Source organism: Manihot esculenta, chromosome 4 (assembly GCF_001659605.2).
Source record: "Manihot esculenta cultivar AM560-2 chromosome 4, M.esculenta_v8, whole genome shotgun sequence".
Taxonomy (NCBI): Eukaryota; Viridiplantae; Streptophyta; class Magnoliopsida; order Malpighiales; family Euphorbiaceae; genus Manihot; species Manihot esculenta.
In genome coordinates, this window is record NC_035164.2 from 30,378,249 (window position 1) to 30,400,671 (window position 22,423).

Here is a 22,423-nt window from a genome sequence, read left to right on the forward strand (position 1 = left end):
ATGAAATTTATTCTTTGTAAGTGAGGATATACGTATATTGAATTTACCTAATAATTTGCGATATTTTACGATGAATAAAATATTAATTTTCTTAAAATATTAATTTTCTTAAAATTTATTCTTTGTAAGTGAGGATATACGTATTTTAAATCAATATAAAAAATAAAATTAAATAGTATTATATAAAAAATAAACATATTTTTATGTAAAAAATAATGATAATTTAAACATATTTTCTAATTTTTTAGTAAAAAATAATTTTTAATATTATATGAAAAATAAAAGTAAAAATAATTATTTCTGTAACTAATTAAATAATATATTACTCGAAGACGTCCATTCAGAATTTAAAAACTCATTTGTTCACGTTGTCGAAATTCATTGACTAAAAAAATTATTTTTTTATTCATCTTCTTCCTACTTCCTTCCAATTGAAGGAATTTTTTTATCCTTGTCAATGAACATGGGCTAATTCACAATTGCATAATTAATCATAACTCATAAAAAGCCTAAGTACAGGTCCAACTACAGCTGCTAACGCCCCGCAGCTCCACCACCAACTCCAACATCAAAAAGACAAACCCTGTGAGATTCCTCTCTCTCTCTATCCCTCCTCCGATCTTCCAAAGCCATATCTCTCTCTCTCTCTCTCTCTATCTATCTCTAATTCGCTGGGTATCCAATCCTGGTTTCCTTCCATTCTCAATGACACAGTTGACAGATACTTCAAAAATCAAAACGTGATCAGTCTCTAAAACTGCTACAGTTTACTCTTGCATGGTTGCAGCAGGTGAGTGTCAATGATCCTCTTCCTCTTGATCCCTTTATACTACACAGCATGGAGCTTGTTTTGATTCTCTTTTTGCTGCAACATGTGTGGATACTTGTCGTTTCTGCTTTGAACTCAGATGGGTTAACTTTGTTGTCACTCATGAGGCACTGGACATCTGTGCCTCCTTCCATAAACTTGGGATGGAATGCTTCTGATTCTAACCCTTGTTCATGGGCAGGCATAGGATGTACTAACAAAACCAACAATGTCATATCTTTAAATCTTTCTGGTTATGCTGTTTCTGGTCAATTGGGGTCAGAGATTGCTCGTTTGGCCCATTTGCAGACCCTTAATTTGGGCAATAACAACTTCTCAGGTGTGATTCCATCAGAACTGAGCAACTGTACTTTACTGGAAAAATTAGATCTTTCTGAAAATCATTTTACTAGAGAAATTCCACATAGCTTAAAAAATCTTCAGAATTTGAAGGTGTTGAGTCTTTACAGCAATTGGCTGAGCGGAGAAATCCCTGACTGGTTGTTTCAATTTCCACATTTAGAGACAATATACTTGGACCTTAACAGGTTCACTGGTTCAATTCCTAGCAACATTGGGAACGGTACTAATGTTTCTAAGCTGTGGCTAAATAAAAATCTGTTATCAGGTACAATACCTGATTCTATAGGAAACTGTAGTAAATTGGAACAACTTGATTTGAGTGAGAACAAATTGGTGGGTTTTTTGCCTCAGTCTCTAAATTTTCTTGAGAACCTCGTCAGCTTGGATGTTAACAGTAACAGTCTTGAAGGTAATATTCTTCTGGGTTTGGGCAATTGGAAGAATTTAGAATCGCTTGTTTTGTCATACAATAGCTTTAGTGGGGGTCTTCCACCGGATCTGAGCAACTGTAGTCGCTTAGAAACTTTGGCCATTGTGGATAGCAACTTAACAGGCCATATCCCTTCTTCCTATGGCTTGTTAGATAAGCTTTTATATCTTTACCTTTCTGAAAATCGTTTGTCTGGGAGAATTCCACCTGAACTTGGGAACTGCAAGTCGTTGAAAGAATTAATGTTATACAAAAACCAACTTGAGGGGGAAATTCCAAGTGAATTGGGAATGCTGAGTGAACTGGAGAGCCTTGAATTGTTTGAGAATCACTTGACTGGTGAGGTTCCAATTAGCATCTGGAAAATTCAAAGTCTTCGAAATGTTACTTTGTATGACAACAATCTTTCAGGTGAATTACCTCTTGAGTTGACGCATCTCAAGCATCTGGAATTTCTGTTCCTGTTTAAGAACAATTTCTCTGGAGTCATACCTCAAAGTTTAGGAGTTAACAGCAGCTTAGAGAAGCTGGATTTGATGTATAATCAGTTCACTGGTCCAATTCCACCAAATCTCTGCTTTGGACGGCGTTTGACAGTCCTGAATTTAGGTAATAACCAACTTCAGGGTAGCATACCGTCTGATGTGGGAAAATGTCGAACTCTCCAGAGAATGAAACTTGAACACAATAATCTTTCAGGGGTTCTGCCAGAATTTCTGCACAATCCTGACCTTGAACATTTAAACATCGCCTGGAACAACATTAGTGGGAAAATTCCTTCAAGCCTGGGGAACTGCACCAATCTCAATTTCATTGACTTGTCCATGAATAAGGTTGGAGGTTTTATACCTCCAGAGCTTGGTAACCTTGTAAATCTTAGAGAACTGTTCCTAGCACACAATCATTTGCAAGGTTGTTTGCCTCCTCGGCTATCAACCTGGAAGAAATTAGACAAATTTAATGTTGGGTTCAATTCATTGAACTGTGCACTTCCATCAAGCTTGGGGAACATGACCAGTTTATCCACATTAATTTTAGAAGAAAATCAGTTTACTGGGGGCATTCCACCATTTTTGTCAGAACTTAAAAGGCTTAGTCTTTTGAGAATGGGTGGAAACTTGCTAGGAGGAGAGATTCCCTCTTGGATTGGAACTCTGAAGAATCTCCAATATGGTTTAGATCTCAGAAGTAATGGATTAATTGGTCAAATTCCTGGGAGTCTAGGGGATTTGAGAATGCTGGTAACTCTCGATATCTCCAGCAACAATCTTACAGGAAATTTGGAAGTTCTTAATAGAATGGAGGCATTAACAGAGATTAATATTTCATACAACGGCTTCACAGGTCCAATACCAGAAAAACTGATGAAACTTTTGAATGATTCTTCATCATCATTCCTGAGCAATCCTGGCCTTTGCATCAATTGTCCTCCGTCTGATGGCTTGAATTGTGTTAGAAACAGCGGTTTCAGAGCTTGTGCCCGTAGTTTCAACAGTCATAAAAGCCTCAGCAAAACTGAAATCATAATGATTGCCCTTGGATCATCATTAGGTGTCCTTCTGCTTCTGGGATTAGCTTGTGTGTATCTACTTTGCAGAATGAGAAAGCAGCATGAAGTAGGAAGGAAGTCCATGGAAGATGAAGACCCCCTATTCATGCAAATAATGGAGGCTACTGAGAATCTAAATGACAAGTATATTGTTGGGAAGGGAGCTCATGGAGAAGTTTTTAAGGCTGCTTTAGGTCCAACAAATGTTTATGCAGTTAAGAAGCTTAAATTTTCAGACCACAGAGATGGAAGTCACAGCATGGTCAGAGAAATTCAAATAATTGAGAACATAAGACATCGGAATCTGGTAAAAGTTGAAGACTTTTGGTTTAAAAAAGATTATGGATTGATCTTATACAGATACATGGAAAATGGGAATCTTCATGATGTTCTCTATGCAACTGATCCACCACGAAATCTTGAATGGAGTGTTCGCTATAAGATAGCAGTTGGAACAGCTCATGGATTGGCATATCTGCACTATGATTGTGATCCCCCCGTGCTGCACAGAGACATCAAACCACAGAACATACTCTTGGACTGCGAGATGGAGCCTCGCATCTCTGACTTTGGCATTGCCAAGCTTCTTGATCGCTCATCTGCTTCAGGAACATCCATGTCAATATCTGGCACACTTGGATACATTGCACCAGGTGATGAATCTTTCTTTGTTATTTATGTTGCTTGAATTTTGGGTATGCTTTTTAATGGACTGAATTGTGATTCGAAATGAAAAAAATCTGCATTGCATTTTGAATTGGATAAAAAATGTGATAAAGGACTAATTAGACTCCGTCAAGAGTTTTAACGAATATCGTTTGACTAAGACGATATAAGAGAAAAGATTGGCTGAAAAGACGAACAATCTTATTGAAATTTTTCAAAGATTGAAAAGTGAGTTTGTAATAGTTAAGGGTTTTTATTTATAATAGAAACAAAACCCTAATATGCAAAATTACGAAATTATTCAAAATATCCAAAAAAATAATTAAAATACAAAATTGACCCCCTAAATGATGAAATTTCCATATCGAACTTTGTAACAGGTCTACGGCTCTCGTCACACTTTTGAAAGTCGTGCGTCTCGAAATTCTCTTTCTGAAAAGCTACTGTGGGTCTCTATCGTACGTTGGCAGCAAAAATTAGGTCCGGTCCAAGTCTGCCGTAAAGTCCAATGCTAGTTGCCCTATGTCATTCCCTTTCACTTGTAAAGAACCCGACCTCGAGTTGTGATCAACTGGGTAGTACTGAAATAGATCCGCAACATTAAACACGTTAAATGTGTTGGAAATTTTCATTTCATGTGGGAGGTCAAGAACATAGGTATTATCATTGATTTTCTGAATGATCCGGAATGGACCAATTTTCTTGGCGTCAAGCTTTTTCTGTCAAAATGGGAATATGTGTTGGGAGCATAGGGAGAGCAGTATGGAGGGTTATAAATACCTATATTATGTGAGAATTCGGAAAATACAGTAGAGTTAGGATTTTGATAGTTTACACTAGAATTAGGATTTTAAGAATTTTGAGAGATTATATTAATCTTATTTATATGACACAGTCGATCTACGTTAAATTTCTTATATCTCTTTCTCTGTATTGTTGTGATTGTGCATGTGTTTCTAGTATTGGCTCTGTTTGGCAGTACTAACTACTATAATAACGGTTAGCTATTTTGGTAGTGATTAGTTGTTTAAATAGTGATAAATCAAACATCAAAAGAAGTAACTTTTACTAATATACTCACTCAATCATTAAATATTAGCATTTTGACTAGATCAAAATGCTAAATACTACTTTCAAAATTATTGCCGAACAAAGCCATTGTGAGTTTGTCATAACATTCTGAGATGGTTTGTTTTTCCTTTGCAGAAAATGCATATATGACAGCAAGGGGCATGGAATCTGATGTGTATAGTTATGGGGTGGTTTTGCTTGAATTAATAACCAGAAGGAAGCCATCAGATTCATCATTCATGGAGGAGATAGACTTTGTTGGATGGGTTAGGTCCACTTGGAGTAAGACACAAGATATCAATGCAGTTGTTGATTCAAGCCTGATGGAGGATACTTTGGATTCAAATATTGCAGAGCAGATAAGTGGTGTGCTTTTAATTGCATTGAGATGTACTGAGAAGGAACCAAGCAGCAGACCCACAATGAGAGATGTTGTCAAGCAACTGCTAGATGTGAATCCTCCTCAGAGGAGCAAATGCAACAAGGTTTAGCTTTAATTGCACTGCTGGATCAAATTGTCAATCTCTTTTTTTTTTTTTCTCACCATTTTTTATATGATATCCTCTAATGTTTCGTTGTATATATAAGTATTCATCTAAATTTGTAATAATTAGAAAGTGCATCTGTCGTATTTATAATGATTAATTGTAATGGTTGATTATTGCATTTTATATGAACCTCATTGTAATTAATGGTCATATGAGTTTGGTATACTTGTAACAAATGTGATAACATATAAAATATAATTCCTTCTGAGATAAGAACACGTGCACTAAGTCTCTAGGGCACGACTCAGGAGATCTGATTAGTTTTGATCGGGCGATCAGACTCCATTTATGCACGATCTTCTATGGTCTTAATTTGATATCAACACTTCAGATTTAAGGGTTCCTATTGAAGGAGTGTTTGACCTTCGATCCCTAGTGTTCATACGAGATTTTAAATGCATCTACTATGATTGTGTATGTGTCAGGGAAGCCAATTGTCCATCATTAATAAACCACCTAAAAAGCATACTAAAAGTGCAATTATCCTTTGAGAAAGGAACATGCGACAGATAAAATATGTATGACCAGAGGTATATATATCCTACTAAAAATATTGAATGAAAATATAGATCATTTTTTTTTCTTTTAAAATACCTCTAATTGAAAATATTAAAAGAAAGTATTTATCATTTCCTTTATCTTTTGAAATATCTCTAACTGATATACAACCTTAATGTTCTTAAAGATATCACCTAATCTCATTACTCTTATTTACCCTCGTTTACTATCCTCATCACCGGATCTAATTTATTTACTCTCTTAAAATCGTATCACTTAAATCAAGTGTCGCAATCTCATCACTTTCGAATCTCAACATTATTAAAATATATTAAATAATTTCTCACGATTTTATTATAAAATTTATGATGATAAATCAAATTAACTCATGAACCCTTCTCGTAATCGATGAGTTTGCAAGCTTAAATATAAAGAACTTGTTTGGCACAGAAAATGAAATAGCCATTTCTAGTAATAAAATAACTATTATTTACATATATTTAATGAAATAGCCATTTCTAGTAATAAAATAACTATTATTTACATATATTTAAATTTATATCATAATATTAAAAAATATCAATGTTTGATTTTTTTATGTGGGTTCAAATTTAATTATTTTGAATTTGCAGGTTAATTTAAATATTTATTCATCAACCATTCATTATACAAAAAGGATTTTCGATTATTTTGAAGGTTGCGAATAATTTTAAACTAAAATATTTATCTTTTAACAAATAGCTTTATGCAATTTAACTTTTATATCAAAATCTATTTAATCAAGTCAATTCAAATCTTTCTCAAAATAAATTGGTTAATTTAAACTCCGAAAAAGAAAGTTTTCCGTCAAATTAATGTTTATCATAATAATAAAATCATTATGGTAAAAATTGAAGTTTATTTTACCTGAAATTATATTTAATATTTCTGGATAGATTTGAAATTTCATTAAAGATTAATAAAAATGAAATCATAATAAAGTAAAGAATAATATCTTTATATGTGTAAATCACATATTTAATATATTTTCACGTTTTAATTATAGAATATTATAAGTGTATATAATTTAAATTTTTTTTTTGGTATTTTTAAGTAATTTTAGTGATAGACATATTAAAATTATATTTAATTATATAATTAAATCACGTGTTAGAGTTTTTTTTTTTAACTTTAATGTCATTGCATTAAAACTCGTAAAAATAAACATACATCGTATTACATCAAAAGTTTAAGGAAAGAGGAACCATCGGCGGCTTCGTTTTCAGGAAAATTTACCTGGAAAGATGAATCAGCTCTAAGACATAAATGTTTTTTTTTAAATAAAATATCTTTTAATTTTTGTTATATATATTTTTAATTTTAAGTTTATAAGAGTACCGTGTTTGCTGCTTACGCGGCGGGGTATTGGCGGCTGGCGAAAAGCCGACCAACCTCTGGTGATTTGCATGATTCCATATAGTCACCTTTTTCACACACGCAACCACTTTACCAACGTTGGATTCAATTATTAGATTTATGACTCATTGCAAAATTAAAAATATATATTTTTTAGTTTTTAAAATTGAACCTACCTCACTTTCTTTACATGAAATATATTTTTTTTAGAATTTCATAAGATTTTTAGTTTTTAACTAGAGTTTTAATTCAAGATCTCTAGTTAGAAGCTTCTCCGTAGTTGACTTAAAAAAATTACGCTCCTTTCTTCGTTATAAAAAGAACAACACTGAATTATAACAGATTCCAATCTCTCTACACAGGCTCAGGATTCTTCTATCGTTTCTGCGATTTTTGAGCTAATGATTTTCTCACTGCACTACTCGTCTCAACTCATTTTCCTAGGGTTGCTAATCACAGAAATAGCAGCAGCAGCAGCGGCAAAGCCAACAATATCGAAGCCTGGTTGTCAATCCCGATGCGGGAATGTGGAAATTCCATACCCTTTTGGCATGGGAGCCAGATCTTGTTATTTAGACGACTGGTTCAAGATTGATTGCTGCACAAACGCAACCAGCAACTCTACTAGAGCTTTCCTCGTCAAAATCAACATGGAGGTGCTGAATCTTTACTATAAGAACGCCACCTTACGTGTTAGCAGTCCAATAATTTCCTCCAATTGTCCTGGACGGAAAACCGGCCGAGCGGTGATTTTGACCCGAAGTCCTTTCAGCTTCTCCGATGAGAAGAATTCATACTTCGCATTAGGTTGCAACAGCCGTTTTTTACTCACATCTACTGAGCCAGACCTTGTAGGACGATACAAGAATCCTTGCCGTGGAAAGGACTGCTACCAGGTTATGACACGAGGGCCACTTCAGGAATTTAATGTGAGTTTTGTAGATGATAATCACGCGGGTGAAAAGGGCAAAGAGAGATGCAAGCGAGGGTTTATGGTTGAAAATGAATGGATTTGGTCCAGGGAAGAAGAAGATCCTTATGAAATGGTACGAGACAGGGACTATGTTCCAGTTATTCTCAAGTGGAATATTGAGATGAGAAAAATGAGCTTGTTAAACAAAGATGGAGAAAGGACCAAGGCCATAATTGATGGTGGTGGGACTTCGTTTCGCCTGGTCTGCAAGCATGGCTACGCAGGGAATCCTTATCTTCGGGATGGATGCCAAGGTAATTATCAAAGTCACCTTTTGTTTTAGAACCCAACTTTAACATGCCATGACTGGAAATCCATGTCCCACCCCAAATTTTGATGAGTCTCCTCTAATACTAGCCAGGCAAAGATGGATATTCTTTTGTTCTTTTTCACTCATCCATGTGAGTTGTCAGTTAACTTTATATATGAATTATGATATATATGATTTGCAGTTATTTAAATATAAATAATATTAAACATGTTTATAAATAAACTTAATGCTTAAAAATATAAATATAGTTATAATATTTCCTCAGTAATCGATTATAATCTAATTATAAATATTTTAAATGGTCAATCAATAATTTATTTTATCAATTATTTTTTTATAATTTTATTGATAAATTTTATTATTATTTTTTATTTTTCTTATAATATATGTTTTTCTTTTCAATATTCACATGAATTACATTAACATGGTTCAATTAGGTAAAGAGTATATTAGAAAGTAATAAATACAAGCTTGAAAAATGGTCTAGCTCAACCTTATCAAACTAAAATCTCCCAACAACAACCAAATCACTCTCATCTTAGGAAATCTATAAGTAAAACCATGTGTTGCAGTATCTGCCGCTTCTGACTCCCTTTCAAACTGCCACCGCTGTTGGGACATAGCCACACCCACCCCAGATAATTTTCTTCAGAAGTAGTCGGGCCAAACTCAAGCAATACGAAAGAAATATCATCTAGAGCAAATCTCTTACTTGTATTCCAGAAACATTCTTCTCCAGGACGTGATGAGGAGAGCTCGGCGTATCAACTTGATTTCTATAGTTTTGAGGTGTTGCGAATTCCGGCATAGAGAATTTCACTTTGGGACATATATACTCATTGAACACATGTAATACTCCTCTTGATAGAGAAAATAATGGTTCCTTTATAGACTGAATTAGGTACATCTATCAAATCGATAGAGATCCCTTGCCTTTTTAGCTCAAATTTGTGAAAACCATACCAAAGAAAGTAAAAAAAAAAAAGGAAAAACACAAACGACTCGCAAAACATCCACAGCGGTCGCAGAGAGGAAGCTAAAAGGAGACAATTACTAGGCCATGCAAATCATTTTCCTGCTTTGAGGGGGAGAGGAAAGCAATTAAAATTACAAAAGTCGGATTTTCTGAGAGGCTATACAGGAAATGGCTAGAGATATTTGCCAACTTTATATATTATCCATTTTGATTAATTAATGAAGGGTTGATGTATTCATTTTGATTTTCCTTTTCCAGACATTGATGAATGCCAAGACCCAAAAGTAAGGAAAGGTTGCCGTGGGACATGCTTGAATACGCCGGGCTCACACAAATGTCAAGACCGTAAACATTGGATTATCATTTTAGGTAAGCACAAGAACTATTACACTTTTAGATAATATTTCAAACCTGAACATTGCATGCCATATTTTTTTTACTTAAAAAGATGAAAAAGAAAATAAAAGAATGATAGAAGGTTATTACTCGATTTAAAATCTTTTATAGAATATAATATTATCACATAGGAGTAGTATACTTAATTAACATAACATAAATAATAATAATAATATAATAATTATATCACATCTATTATTATATTATTATATTAGAGCGTATTTTATGAGTTGATAATTCGAGATCTCACATTAAATAAGATTTATATAAAATTAAAGATTTTATCAAAATTGTATGGTTTTGACAACGGTCTAATATGCATATTTTATCTCTAAATAATAAATAATATTATTTTTTAAATAAATACTCAAATATTATCTAAAAATAATTTTATTTTTTTTAGAAAATACTGTAATATGTATGATTTAATTGTATCAACTCTCTCTATATTTATATATAATATGTATATGTTCGATCGACGTGTGCAGTGATCAGTGTCGTCTTTGGAGTACTGCTTCTGGTTATTTGGATATGGTGGCTGAAAAAATGCATGAAAAGAAGAAACAAAAAGAAATTCTTCAAAAGGAATGGAGGATTACTATTACATCAAGAACTTTGTTCAAGTCAAGGCAATGTCGAGAAGGGAGAAATCTTCAGTTTAAAGGAGTTGGAGAAGGCAACAGATCAGTTTAACATCAACAGAATATTAGGTCAGGGTGGTCAAGGTACTGTTTATAAAGGAATGCTTGTGGATGGAAGAATCGTAGCAGTTAAAAAATCCAAGATAATAGACGAAGCACAACTTGATGAATTCATCAATGAAGTTGTAATTCTTTCTCAGATTAATCACAGAAACGTAGTAAAGCTTCTTGGGTGTTGCTTGGAAACTGAGGTTCCTCTTCTTGTCTATGAATTCATCCCCAATGGAACTCTACATCACTACCTCCATGAACAAAACGTGGAGTTTCAGCTGTCATGGAAGATGCGTCTACGAATCGCAGTAGAAGTTTCAGGGGCTCTTTCTTACTTGCACTCAGCAGCTTCTATACCAATTTATCATCGAGATATCAAGTCCACAAACATTCTCTTGGATGAAAAGTACAGAGCTAAAGTATCAGATTTCGGAACTTCAAGATCCATAGCTTTTGACCAAACTCATGTAACTACGAATGTTCATGGAACCTTTGGATACTTAGATCCAGAATATTTTCAGTCAAGTCAGTTTACAGAAAAGAGTGATGTTTATAGTTTTGGCGTAGTTCTTGTCGAGCTTTTGACGGGAAAAAAACCAATTTCTGAGACAAAGTCAGGAGGAGGAATTGGGTTAGCTGCACATTTCATTTTTTCGATGGAGAAAGATCAATTGTTTAACATAATTGATCCTCGGATTACGATAGCCGATGATAATGTTAAAGAAGAGATTATGATAGTTGCTAATCTTGCAAAAAGATGCTTGAACTTGAATGGGAAGAAACGGCCAACAATGAAAGAAGTGACGTTAGAGTTAGAGGGGATTCGAATTTTTCAGAAGAGTTTTAATGTTCAACAAAATAGTACAGAAAGAATTTCAATTCAATCCAGTAGCTCCAGTAGTAGTTTTGGTGTTTTTTCCATAGACATGGAAACGGAGGAGTTGGTTTGTAACCAAACTTGGTGAGATTAAGAATGGATTGCATTTCTTGTTGCAACTCTTACCTCTTAATGCAAAACTATTTATTGAAACTATGTATTGTATTAATAAAGCTTTATTAAATAAAAACGATATCATTCTAAATAGAGAGACAATTATGTTAAATAGATTCTCTAATCAAAATATAAGCAGTAATATTATGACGAATCCATCTAACAGAAATATTAGAGTCTAACAAAGATTTACAATCATTCAAAATCAAATCCATTTATAAGATAATTTGGCAAATATGCTCCTCAAGTGCTTGTTTAAATCCGTGTATAAAATAATTTGATAAAAATACTCCTCAGGATGCCTGTCTAAACCCCTGCTCCTCCTTTCTCATATCTGGAGCATAAATTATTAAAGTTTTCCGAATAAAACCACGAAAGAGAGTTTCTACGAGATAAAACTCGAATAAGGTTTCAAAATTAACGTCGTCGTTGTGATTCTGAAAACTCATAATACCTAGTAAACCTCCATTGAATATTATTTTCCGAAACAATCGAATCAATAAAATTTGAAGAAACGTCAACCACAGAAACAGACTCACGACTCTTTCACGTTAATGAAAAGCCTCCTTCCAATCTATTGACGGATAAACAACCATCAAAATGTAAAAAATTATAAAAAAATTTTATACGAGAACTAAAAATTTTTGTTTCAATCAAAAATAAAATGTTCAACTTGTAATTAGGAACAAAATCTTTCAATACATTAACTGTCCGAGAATTACCGCCATAAATCTGCCAAATAGGTCAGCATATTTTGAAAATTAATTGGATTGTATGCGAAAAATATTTTTACCATACAAAAATCATAAGTGACGATTGGAATATCTTGGAGCTCTTAATAGGGACGTACAACATGTTTTTTTTCATCGATAGTGACTTGACGCAAATTGTGTTAGATTTAAAAATAATAAAATATCGAATTATAAAAGAATCACATAATAAAACTTGGATCGAAAGTACTATTTGTTATATATATATTATCTATTATTCAAAATTTATTAATTTGTTTAATTTAAATTTTAATTCAGTAAATTTGTAAAAGTATTTTCGAAAATAATATACTATAAAATTTAATTAAAATATTTTAATTTAATTTTTATATTATAAAAATAATATAATATTATTAATTAATTAATTCAATTTTATTTTATTAGTGAACAAAACGAATTTTAACTGAAAGCTGAAATTTTTTAAAATGAAAACCGAACCGACTACTAGGAGTGTGTGGGACCGTGATTGGGCACTTTTTGTTAGTTTATTTTTATTTATTTTTAAAATGCTTTTCAAGCTAAAAAATTCCACGGCCGTGATCCGCGTCTCCGGTTGTCAGCACACCCAAATCTTCATCTTCTACCTTCTTCTCCTGTGTAGGCTAAAGCTCCATTACAGTATCACACTACTCCTTTAAGATTTTTAAAGGAAAATATAAGTTTCCTGTGAAAAACCAAGCGTCTTCGTTTATGGCCATGAACCAAGCGGCGGTGGTCAAGGTGGCTCTGGGGATCGTGGGTCTTTGCTTGGCGGGCTACATACTGGGTCCGCCTCTCTATTGGCACTTCAAGGAGGCTTTAGCTGCCGTCAGCCACTCTTCCTTCACTTGCTCTCCTTGTGATTGTGATTGCTCTTTTCAGCCTCTTCTCTCCATTCCTCAAGGTCGTTCCTTTATAAAACACTGATTCTTAATCGTTTTGTTTCTTTCCATTATAGATCTGCCTAGATCCTGTCTGTTTTCTTTTTTGCTTCTTTCATTTAATCTGATTACCATATAAAATTTCGCAATTACTTGTATTGTTGTCCCGATTTCCCTTCGCAATTACAAGTGTTGGATTCGTTCATTATTTTCCATTCCAAATGGCAAATGGAAAATCAGGATTTTTAGACAAGTCTAGAATATATATGGTGCTGAGGAGAATTGTTGATACATGGGCACCGTGTCTTGGTTGAATTCAAGATCCTTGCTAGATATGTTAAATACATGCGCAGTTGGTAGTGTATGATGGCTTGATTTGGGGGATCAAACTATTTGAAGCTCTGGAATATAGTGGGTGGTTTGGCAATTGTTATCAGTAGAAACGATAGTTAGACTTCTGCAGGACATTGCCATCTTCTGTTTTGGTGCAAGTTTCCTTGTGTGGTTTCCTGAAGTTCCTATGAATGGTTTAAGCGCCCTGGAAAATGGCTAAAATAGTTTATTTGTCCATGGTAATTGGTAGATGCCTTTTCTGATTCCTTCATTGACAGTTCCTAAGAATCTCAGTATGGTGTATGCCCTTTAAATTTTGCTCTAAGTATAGAGAGGGTTGCGAATGTAGTAAATTTTTGAACAATTGATGTATTCATCAACTGCATGCCTCAGACATTGATATGATAATTCACATCTTCATGTGCTTTACTGTCTTTTTGAATGTTTTGTCTGCATTAAGCTGTAATATCCTGGTAGAGTACATGAATGCCATGGTGCTTCCTTCTTTGGTAATAATATGTGAAGCATTGAACCTTTGAAATCACCCATTTTGAGCCAATTGGTTTTTGTATATAAGAAGACAAAATGTCTTCTTATTGATGCTGATCTTGTGGTGCTGGAAATACGGATTCTTATTTGAGTATATAAAGGTGCATGTATGCTTGTTTTGAATAGGCTCTGAATGTAAATTCGTATTGTGGGAGCTACATCTGTGTAACCTGTTCACTGAATGTCCTTGACACTTGAATGTTTACTGTGCATGTTACTTTCTTGACCAGTTTACTTGATTTCTAAGCTTTGCACGCATGTTCAATTTGTTTGATAGTCAATCATGCATATGCTGAAAGTTCTCCTTTGTTCTAATGCAGGATTGAGAAATGCTTCCTTTGCTGGTTAGTTTTCTTTTCATTTGCTTGACTGGAAACTGAATGAAAGTATTTACCTTTTCTTTGAACCTATATGCACATGCATCAAAATAGAAATAAGGAAACACGATTACCCTTTCTTTGCAGTAAATAGCATGTTCTCAGTTACTATTGCAAGTCATTTTATCTGAGGAAAATTACATTAGTCTCTCTCAAACTGAGGCATAAATTTATGGAGCAACTTTGTATACTCTGTAATTACAGCTAGAATCCCTTGTCATAGCTACATGGTGGTCGCAAAGGACATAATTTTGCATATTCCCCTCCCTAATTGGGATGGGAATATCTGAACACTACATATTCAATTTAGTTTGTTGAACTAAGATTCCAGGCCACCTAATGATCCTTTTTTGTGATTAAACAATTCAATTTTTAGTAGATTTAATCTTTCAAATATTAATTCATATTGACATCATGTTTTCCAAATTGCTCTTTCAAAACTTCATAATGTGTTTATCTCAAGGTTTGATATCAAGGATAAACACAGTTGCAGTCTGGAATCAAGATTCAAGGATTCATAATTCTGTTGACACTGTTGTGCAGATTGTGCAAAGCATGATCCAGAGGTGAGTAAGGATATAGAAAAGAACTTTGCAGAGCTACTGACAGAGGAACTGAAGCTACGGGAAGCTGAAGCTTTAGAGAATCAGCGGCATGCTGACATGGCTCTGCTTGAGGCTAAGAAGATGACATCCCAGTATCAAAAGGAAGCAGACAAATGCAATTCAGGGATGGAAACCTGTGAAGAAGCTAGGGAGAAAGCTGAGACTGCATTAGCTGCACAAAAGAAAATGACATCAATGTGGGAGTCAAGAGCTCGTCAGAGAGGATGGAAAGAAGGGACTGCCAGGTCTCATGCTCAGTCTCAGGGAAATGTGGAGTCCATGTAGTATACTAATTACGTGCCATACAAAAATGTAATGACGCGGCTATGGTTCTACACAATGGTAGTTATGATGAAAGCTCACAGATATCCTAACGAAGTCAGCATCATATAAATCTGATTTACCTCTCAATTTAGCATTGAAGATAAGACACTTTGCTGTTAGATGCCTTCTGAAGAACTGTGTTACAAGGCCAAATTTTCTGTGATTTGCTACAAATTTTTACAGATGTTCCTCGTGTAAACTCTGGAAATAGAAAGTGATTTATTTTAGTCAGAACAAACAGGATATGCTTGCAAGACAAGTACTGAAGTTGTACACGGAATACCCTTCTTTTGCTTTTTATTATTGTTGAAGCCAAAAAAAAAAAGAAATAGAAATATTTGGATGATGGCAGTATTGAAAAGAACAAGAAAGGAAATGTTTATCTCAAAAAACTTTTAGAAAATCAAGTTCTAGGTTTTTCTTTTTCTTATCCATGTAAAGTGAACATGTTTTTCAATCTCTTAATATAACATTTTATTTTGGCACTTATAAGCTCTAAACTCAATAATTTGATCAAACAAGTTACCATATCCCTCATTTAATTTTTAAATTCCCCATATACCCTTTTAAAAATATTTAGTAATTTGATAATAAGTATATTAATAAGCTACTTATTACTAAACATTCAACTACTTATTAGCAACTAAACACATAATTATTTAAAATTTTAGATACTTATCACCTTTAAATAATTTATAAGCATTTAATAATTATAAGCTAATATTTATAAACTAAGCTATACCCTCTTAATCTGTTAGGGTAGTGCATTATTTAAATTTATTTAAAACTGTTAATTTTACAAGAATTTATTAAAAATATCAATTCTACAAAATTTTTAACTTTTAATTTTTATTTATTTTATCATTAGATTAGATTTTGACCATTCATGTAATGATAATTATTGACAAAATAAGTTTTACCTAGTAAAATCACAGTTAATATAGCAACTCTGATATGACAAAATGACAAGCTTTTTGAGATTTACAATCTTGAACAAGGCAACGATCACCATTTTCCTTTTTCCAAATAAATGCAGAAAAAGGAGTAAAAGCACTTGAATCTTTAGACCACTTGATCAACATGTGAATCATTAGTAGGAAAATGTATCCTTAGATCATCCAAGCTGCCACATCCATGGATGGTCAACCCATGCTCATTAGCCAAATGTAATAGGCATATGAAGCACAGATGAGGAGAAATTTCACTGATACTTGCTGCTGCTCTGCAGTCACTTGGAAACACAGACAAGATTTTCCTGAAAGATACTGCCTCTTCTTGATGCTTCTCACAAAAGCAAAATTATCAAGTCAAATTATTTTCCACAATGGCAAACATGAAAAATTATTAAATTATCATTACATGTAAAATTCAGCCCCCAAATTTCCTTCACAGCCCCCAAAATTATTACAGGATATTAGATTTGATTTATCATGCTCCTAGTATTATCATATTAACCCAAATGTGATAAAAATAATTAATTATCGAGTTCATATCATTATTCTATAGGTAGAAAAGTGTTAAGTTTCAACTCTTTGGTTAAGTATATTATGATGTTAACCCAAACTGTGCGTTAATGCAATAGAATCATTTTCTTTTTTTTCTTTTTTCTTTTTTCTTTTTTGGATTTTTGCAGGGATTAGTTTGATTCTATTGAATTTCCAAATCTAATCAGATTATACCCATGTCGCTGACCTTATATCATCACTACAAAAAGATTAGCGTTTATAGTAAAAGATGTTAGCAAAAAACAAACATGATTAGAATACCTGAGTAGACTTCTCGCGAGACTCTTGCATATGGTGCCAAAGAGTTTCCTTCAGTATCTGGACATCGACTTGCTTAGAAGCCTTGTCATACTGGACTTCAACTTTATTTACCTGAATTTTTTTAATTGAGGAAAACATAACATAAATACAAGATGTCGTGTTTATGAAATACAAACCTTAAATTTCAAGCCCCTGAATTTTTTAATTGAGTAAAACGTGGCTTAAAAACAAGATGTATTTTTGTATAATAGTGACTCTAAAATTTCAACCCATTTTCAGAGGCTTGAAATTTAAACAAAGGAAAACTATCTATATTATATAACTCATCAAATGACAAGAAAGAAAAAATTCTGATCGAACGTTTTCTTTAGAAAAAAAAAACATTATTTGGCGTTTGGTTATAACATTGAATACCAATTGCAAATTGGTTTGTCTCTTTGAATAGGGAAATGTTACCTATAGATTAATTCCTGTGTAGTACACGGACGTTAGAAAATACAGAAATTGTTAGCCAGGCATATATATTTAGCAAAACAAAGGGTAACCATACAAATCCCTGTCTGAGCTGTCTCTTCAAGTTGAAGGCAGAATCCAAGGTCATATTGATTAATATACGTCTAACCTCTAACTTCAAAATCGGTGGATGCAAATACAGAATTGGAGACAGAACAGAATTAAATATTAAACCAACCTGGCGAGGCTGAGAAACAAGTGTGTTGGGATCTTCCACATCACTATAAGCATTTCCATCATCATATTCGCCACCAAAAACATTTCCATCATCCCAGGATGGCAACTCTCCATAGTCATCTGACTGCTGTCTAAATTCATCTGAAAATTAAGTCGCTATGAATTAATGTATAGATATTGGCATTCATGAATCATGACATCTGAATATATAGCTATATGTTAATGAGAAACTAAAACTGCAAAAAATAGCTGTCAGCCAATAGCTGATTATAGCTATATGTTAATGAGAATCATGACTACTGAGATATTAAAGAAAAACTTTTCTATCAGGTAAAAAATACAATGAATAAACAAATAACTTACCAGGGCACCTTTTCCCTCTCTTCCCAAGGCACTACAACCAGAACAATTCCTTTATTAATGATAAAATAAATAAATGCCAAGTCAATGGCAAACAATCCCATAATTGTTTAGCTACAATTACCATTATATTAGGCAGAAGAAATAATTTAACAAGGTCCTCTGGTTGATAGTGGCAATCTTCGGGCAATGTTGTGTTGCAAGGTGCTCTATTTGCAGGCAAAAGTAATGACTTGGGATTTTTAGGAGGAGCAAACAAATCAGGCATCTCTTCATCAATGGCTTTTGTGAAGTCAATATCAGGTTCTGCTTGCTTCTTAGTCTTGGATTTCTTCGTGTTTGATGATTCCTTTTCAATAGTAGAATGATCCTCTGAAACTAAAAAACAGCTTCATAATAATTCCTTGAAAACGGTCTACTGGTTCAAAACAGAAGCATTTGGGATGCACTATCCTAAACCTACCTTTAGCTTTCTGATACTTCCAATGATCAGGACCTGCCCATGCATTTCTTTTTGAGGTGAATCCCAAACTAAGAAACAAGTATCCATCAACTTCCTCGAATCTGTCATCTGTATCAGAGCTGTGGAAGGAAAAAAGTCCATTTTCCTGCAAGATTTGATCATAAATTGTCAACAGCAACTTCACCAAGTTATTCATGATTCATGAAAACTATAGAAGTATATTCTATGGCATAAACCTCATGAAAACTTGGCAAAGATGCATCTGCACCAACATGGTCATCATCAACAACACTGTTTTGCTCATTGTGTTCAAAAGCCCAGTTATCGCAACCCCCAAATGCATTATCATCAAAATCAACTTCTTCATTATGAGTTTCCTCATCTTTCTCAACCTGCTGACCCGACTTATGGAGAGAAGGAAAAGTGTCCAATGGCCTTTTATTATCTTCATCAAATTGGTTGACTATGCTTCGCAGAGTTGGAGAAATTTCATCCTTTCTTTGCATATTCAATACCATCTGTTCAATGAAATCTGGAAATAAAATAAGAGGCTCAGTTAATGAATCTGAATTAAAATTTTGAACATAAGACAATGCAACAGCAGCAGAAATTCTATGCATTACAAGAGCAAATATGTCACACCTCTAGCAAAGGAAATATCAATTGTATCTTGTCTTTCATGTTGATTTTCACATGGTGTGAACTTCCCTGGTATCTCCTGTGAGTCAAAGAGCACTTGACACCCACCAAAGACTCCAAGATTATTCAATAGAAGACCCTTAGCTCCACCTTCATCAAATTGTGCAGATGTCTGATGATACAGTGGATCCACAGCAAATGCCACTGAACAGCAAATCAAATTTCATTATTAAATGCATTTAAATTTCATATAAGAATCAGAGATGGCATATGATGCAATCACCATCAAACTTCTTCACATTAAGAGCCTCAAAAGATGATTCCAGTGTTGACAAAGGTGAAATCTGCATGCATGACTTCAGTTAGTTTTTATTTTTATCAGACTGCAGTTGATAAATCACAAAACAGTTTACCTTTCTTTCTATCTCTTTTTTGAAATGGCCTTCTTGTGCATCATCAATGTTGCTAGTGTCCGTGGTAGCATCTGATATGACAACACGACGTTGAGAAATATAATATAGAAAGGGAACAAAACAAATGCAATTTGATGCTATGCTTTTGCAGCTTAAAAGATAGCTTACAAACTTCAGAAAAGTACACTTACAAACCCACAATACTCAAACAAGAAAACTTATGAATGCATAAATAATTTCAACAAATCGTGACATTTCATGCAGCCCACTAATATGAAACTAAATTAAATGCCTTTTTCCTAAATTCATCAATTCTGCCAAGCTAACGGTTTCTCCTCAAAAGTTAACTTCCTGTAAGATGCTGAGAAAACCCTACCTCCATCCAAAAGGGAAAAAAAGGAAAAGAGAAATAAAAGCCAAGTTTTACAGGCTAATAAACCTAACCTTGTTCATTTTCTTGACCTGCTCTATTAATCCCACCAAGGACCTTGTAAGCTTCTGAATGCACTGAATCCACCCTTAATGAGTAAATTTTAACTCCAGCTTCTAGGGTGCAACTGGCCTGTAGAAATTCAAAGCAAGTAATATTCATGCATATTTAGTGAAAGCTGAAAGGATGCACATGGTATAACAGGAACAGATTGAAATTCAAATTACATGTTTGCAAACGTATTCATCATATCTTCAGTGTTTAGCAATTGACATTATATATTAACATGCAACTTTTACTTGCAATGAATATAAAGCATGCTCCATCATTGACTTCCAGACATGCAAATAATTAGAATAATCCATTTAGAAGGTATCCATGAAAAGTTATGCTTCATTGAAGATTTGTGCATGGCAGGGAAAAAATGGACTATTCACTCGGGGAGAGAAAGGGGGATAACACTATTTTTGAGGTTGGCTACCACAATGGAGTTTGTCAGGTTAAAAGCCATTTATAGCCATCACCAAACAGCTGACTTGAAACACAACTAGCACGCAATTTCAATTAATTACGTGCATCAGCATTTTTGTTTTTCATTTTAGATAAATGAAAAAAAAAATCAATTAATCATGGATGAGTACATCAGCATCAACAGTTGGTCTCAGCCAACTTGTGACAAGAACTGCTGAAGCCACACAACATTAGGTGAAACTTTTAGACTGACGGGTTCTCTGTTATCGTGTGGAGTTTCAAGCTTCTTTAGAAGTAAGCAGTGTTGTCAGCACTTCAGGACATAGATAATTTTACTATCTATATATTCAATCACTTGAAATTTGACAGAACGCCAAAAGCGCATATAAGGTTAATTTAGCAGTACAATTTTTTTCCGATAAAAAAAAAACAGTACAATTATTAGTAGGTCCATTCTCCAAACTCCTAATCTAAGGCTTCGTTCGAAAGGGTTACTTCCTGGCTTCCGGTAAGTAACTTAACTGGGTCACGAAGTCAAGGAAATATTGACAACCAATCAAACAAAATTTTGGTACTTCCCGTTAAGTTACCCCCAATCAAAACAAGACCTAAATGTCATTCGACTGTCTTTAATATACATTAATAGTCGCAAAATGCAAAAATGATTCCATTCAAAATTTATAACAATGGAAGTTCAAGTTCCAAATCTGTAAGTGTCAGCCCTAATAAATTAGCCGTAGCAAAAAAAAAAATTGAATAATAGAAAAAAAATGAATACCTTTTGAAAATTGGTCTCCACATCCTCCTCTTCTTCAACCTTGATAATCTCGCAAAGATGGTCTATCAAATTCAGTTCCCATGTGTTCTTCTGATTTATTTTCTGCACAATTAACAAAATAACAAAAATTCAAAACCAAATCCCATATCACATAACCTACGAATTTAAAGAGACTCAAACCAACTTGCTAAACCACTAAGAAGGCTTGTACAAAGAGATTATCAGAAACATAAAAGAGTAGAAGGGAGCCGGGAACAGGAGCTAAACGGACATTTTCGCTGGCAAGCTTTATACAATTTTGGAAGAGGTCGAGAATCTGCTGCTTGTCGAGGCAGGGATCGGAATTTTGGCCAGGATGCGGAGAAGCAAGAGCGGAAATGGGCTTGCGGCGGATAGCGGCAGCGCGGGCGGCCCTGGCCTGAGCCCGCTCGAGCTTATCGTCGTTGGAGCCCAAGAAGAAAGGAGTAGTAGGGGATTGAATCCTGGGGAGCCTCTGCTTGAGAGAAGGGTTAGGGCTTAGGATTTGCTCCATTTTCCCGTGGAATAGAGACAGATCGAGAGGGAGGGATGGTTCTCCTGCGGGGAGGTAAGACTAGGCGTCCACCCAGTTCTCTTTTGGTTTTTGTTCCCTCCAACCAGTGTTTTGAATTTTGGTTGACGTGTCACATTGAGACATGGTTACCTTTTTCGGCTGACTAGAGTTCGATGATTTTCGGTTATTTGGAAAATTATCCTTTAGTTTTTTAGTTATAATATAATTAAGAGATCAGTTTCTAAATTTTTCAGTCCATTCCTCCGTGAGTTTTTTAGCTACGATATAATTAACGGATGATTTCTACATTTTTTCCATCCATTCGTCCCATTATTAGTGAGAAAATATTTATATTGCTCTTCTTTAAATTATAAATTTTAAAATTCATTATTAGTGAGAAAATATTTATATTGCTCTTCTTTAAATTATAAATTTT

The 22,423-nt window shown here is 34.0% G+C and overlaps 4 protein-coding genes across 6 annotated transcripts; 3 read left to right on the forward strand and 1 right to left on the reverse strand.

Annotated features, from left to right (window-relative positions):
• The first annotated feature begins 351 nt into the window (after positions 1 to 351).
• On the forward strand, positions 352 to 5,560 carry LOC110613359 (receptor-like protein kinase). The gene is made up of 2 exons (XM_021754438.2): positions 352 to 3,803; positions 5,023 to 5,560. Exons 1-2 carry the CDS (start codon positions 839 to 841, stop codon positions 5,376 to 5,378), a joined length of 3,321 nt encoding a protein of 1,106 aa, XP_021610130.1. The 5' UTR covers positions 352 to 838; the 3' UTR covers positions 5,379 to 5,560.
• A 2,102-nt stretch (positions 5,561 to 7,662) lies between these two features.
• On the forward strand, positions 7,663 to 11,623 carry LOC110613363 (putative wall-associated receptor kinase-like 11). Its single transcript, XM_021754442.2, has 3 exons — positions 7,663 to 8,555; positions 9,807 to 9,917; positions 10,433 to 11,623. The coding sequence occupies exons 1-3, from the start codon at positions 7,730 to 7,732 to the stop codon at positions 11,599 to 11,601; spliced, it is 2,106 nt and encodes a 701-aa protein (XP_021610134.1). The 5' UTR covers positions 7,663 to 7,729; the 3' UTR covers positions 11,602 to 11,623.
• Positions 11,624 to 12,900: 1,277 nt separating this feature from the next.
• On the forward strand, positions 12,901 to 15,685 carry LOC110613367. Of its 2 annotated transcripts, XM_021754448.2 has the most exons (3): positions 12,903 to 13,280; positions 14,460 to 14,483; positions 15,060 to 15,685. In XM_021754448.2, the coding sequence occupies exons 1-3, from the start codon at positions 13,088 to 13,090 to the stop codon at positions 15,404 to 15,406; spliced, it is 564 nt and encodes a 187-aa protein (XP_021610140.1). In that variant the 5' UTR covers positions 12,903 to 13,087; the 3' UTR covers positions 15,407 to 15,685. The 2 variants fall into 2 exon arrangements, with proteins under 2 accessions (XP_021610141.1, XP_021610140.1); XM_021754449.2 differs by lacking the exon at positions 14,460 to 14,483 and having other exon boundaries at positions 12,901 to 13,280.
• A 683-nt stretch (positions 15,686 to 16,368) lies between these two features.
• Positions 16,369 to 22,079, reverse strand: LOC110613365 (condensin complex subunit 2). 2 transcript variants are annotated; one of them, XM_021754446.2, is made up of 13 exons: positions 21,727 to 22,079; positions 21,456 to 21,557; positions 20,221 to 20,338; positions 19,777 to 19,847; positions 19,647 to 19,707; positions 19,367 to 19,567; positions 18,961 to 19,256; positions 18,725 to 18,869; positions 18,386 to 18,633; positions 18,265 to 18,295; positions 17,903 to 18,042; positions 17,212 to 17,322; positions 16,369 to 16,726 (listed from the first exon to the last, which is right to left on the reverse strand). In XM_021754446.2, exons 1-13 carry the CDS (start codon positions 21,985 to 21,987, stop codon positions 16,508 to 16,510), a joined length of 2,004 nt encoding a protein of 667 aa, XP_021610138.1. In that variant the 5' UTR covers positions 21,988 to 22,079; the 3' UTR covers positions 16,369 to 16,507. The 2 variants fall into 2 exon arrangements, with proteins under 2 accessions (XP_021610138.1, XP_021610137.1); XM_021754445.2 differs by having other exon boundaries at positions 18,386 to 18,639; positions 21,727 to 22,078.
• Positions 22,080 to 22,423: the final 344 nt, after the last annotated feature.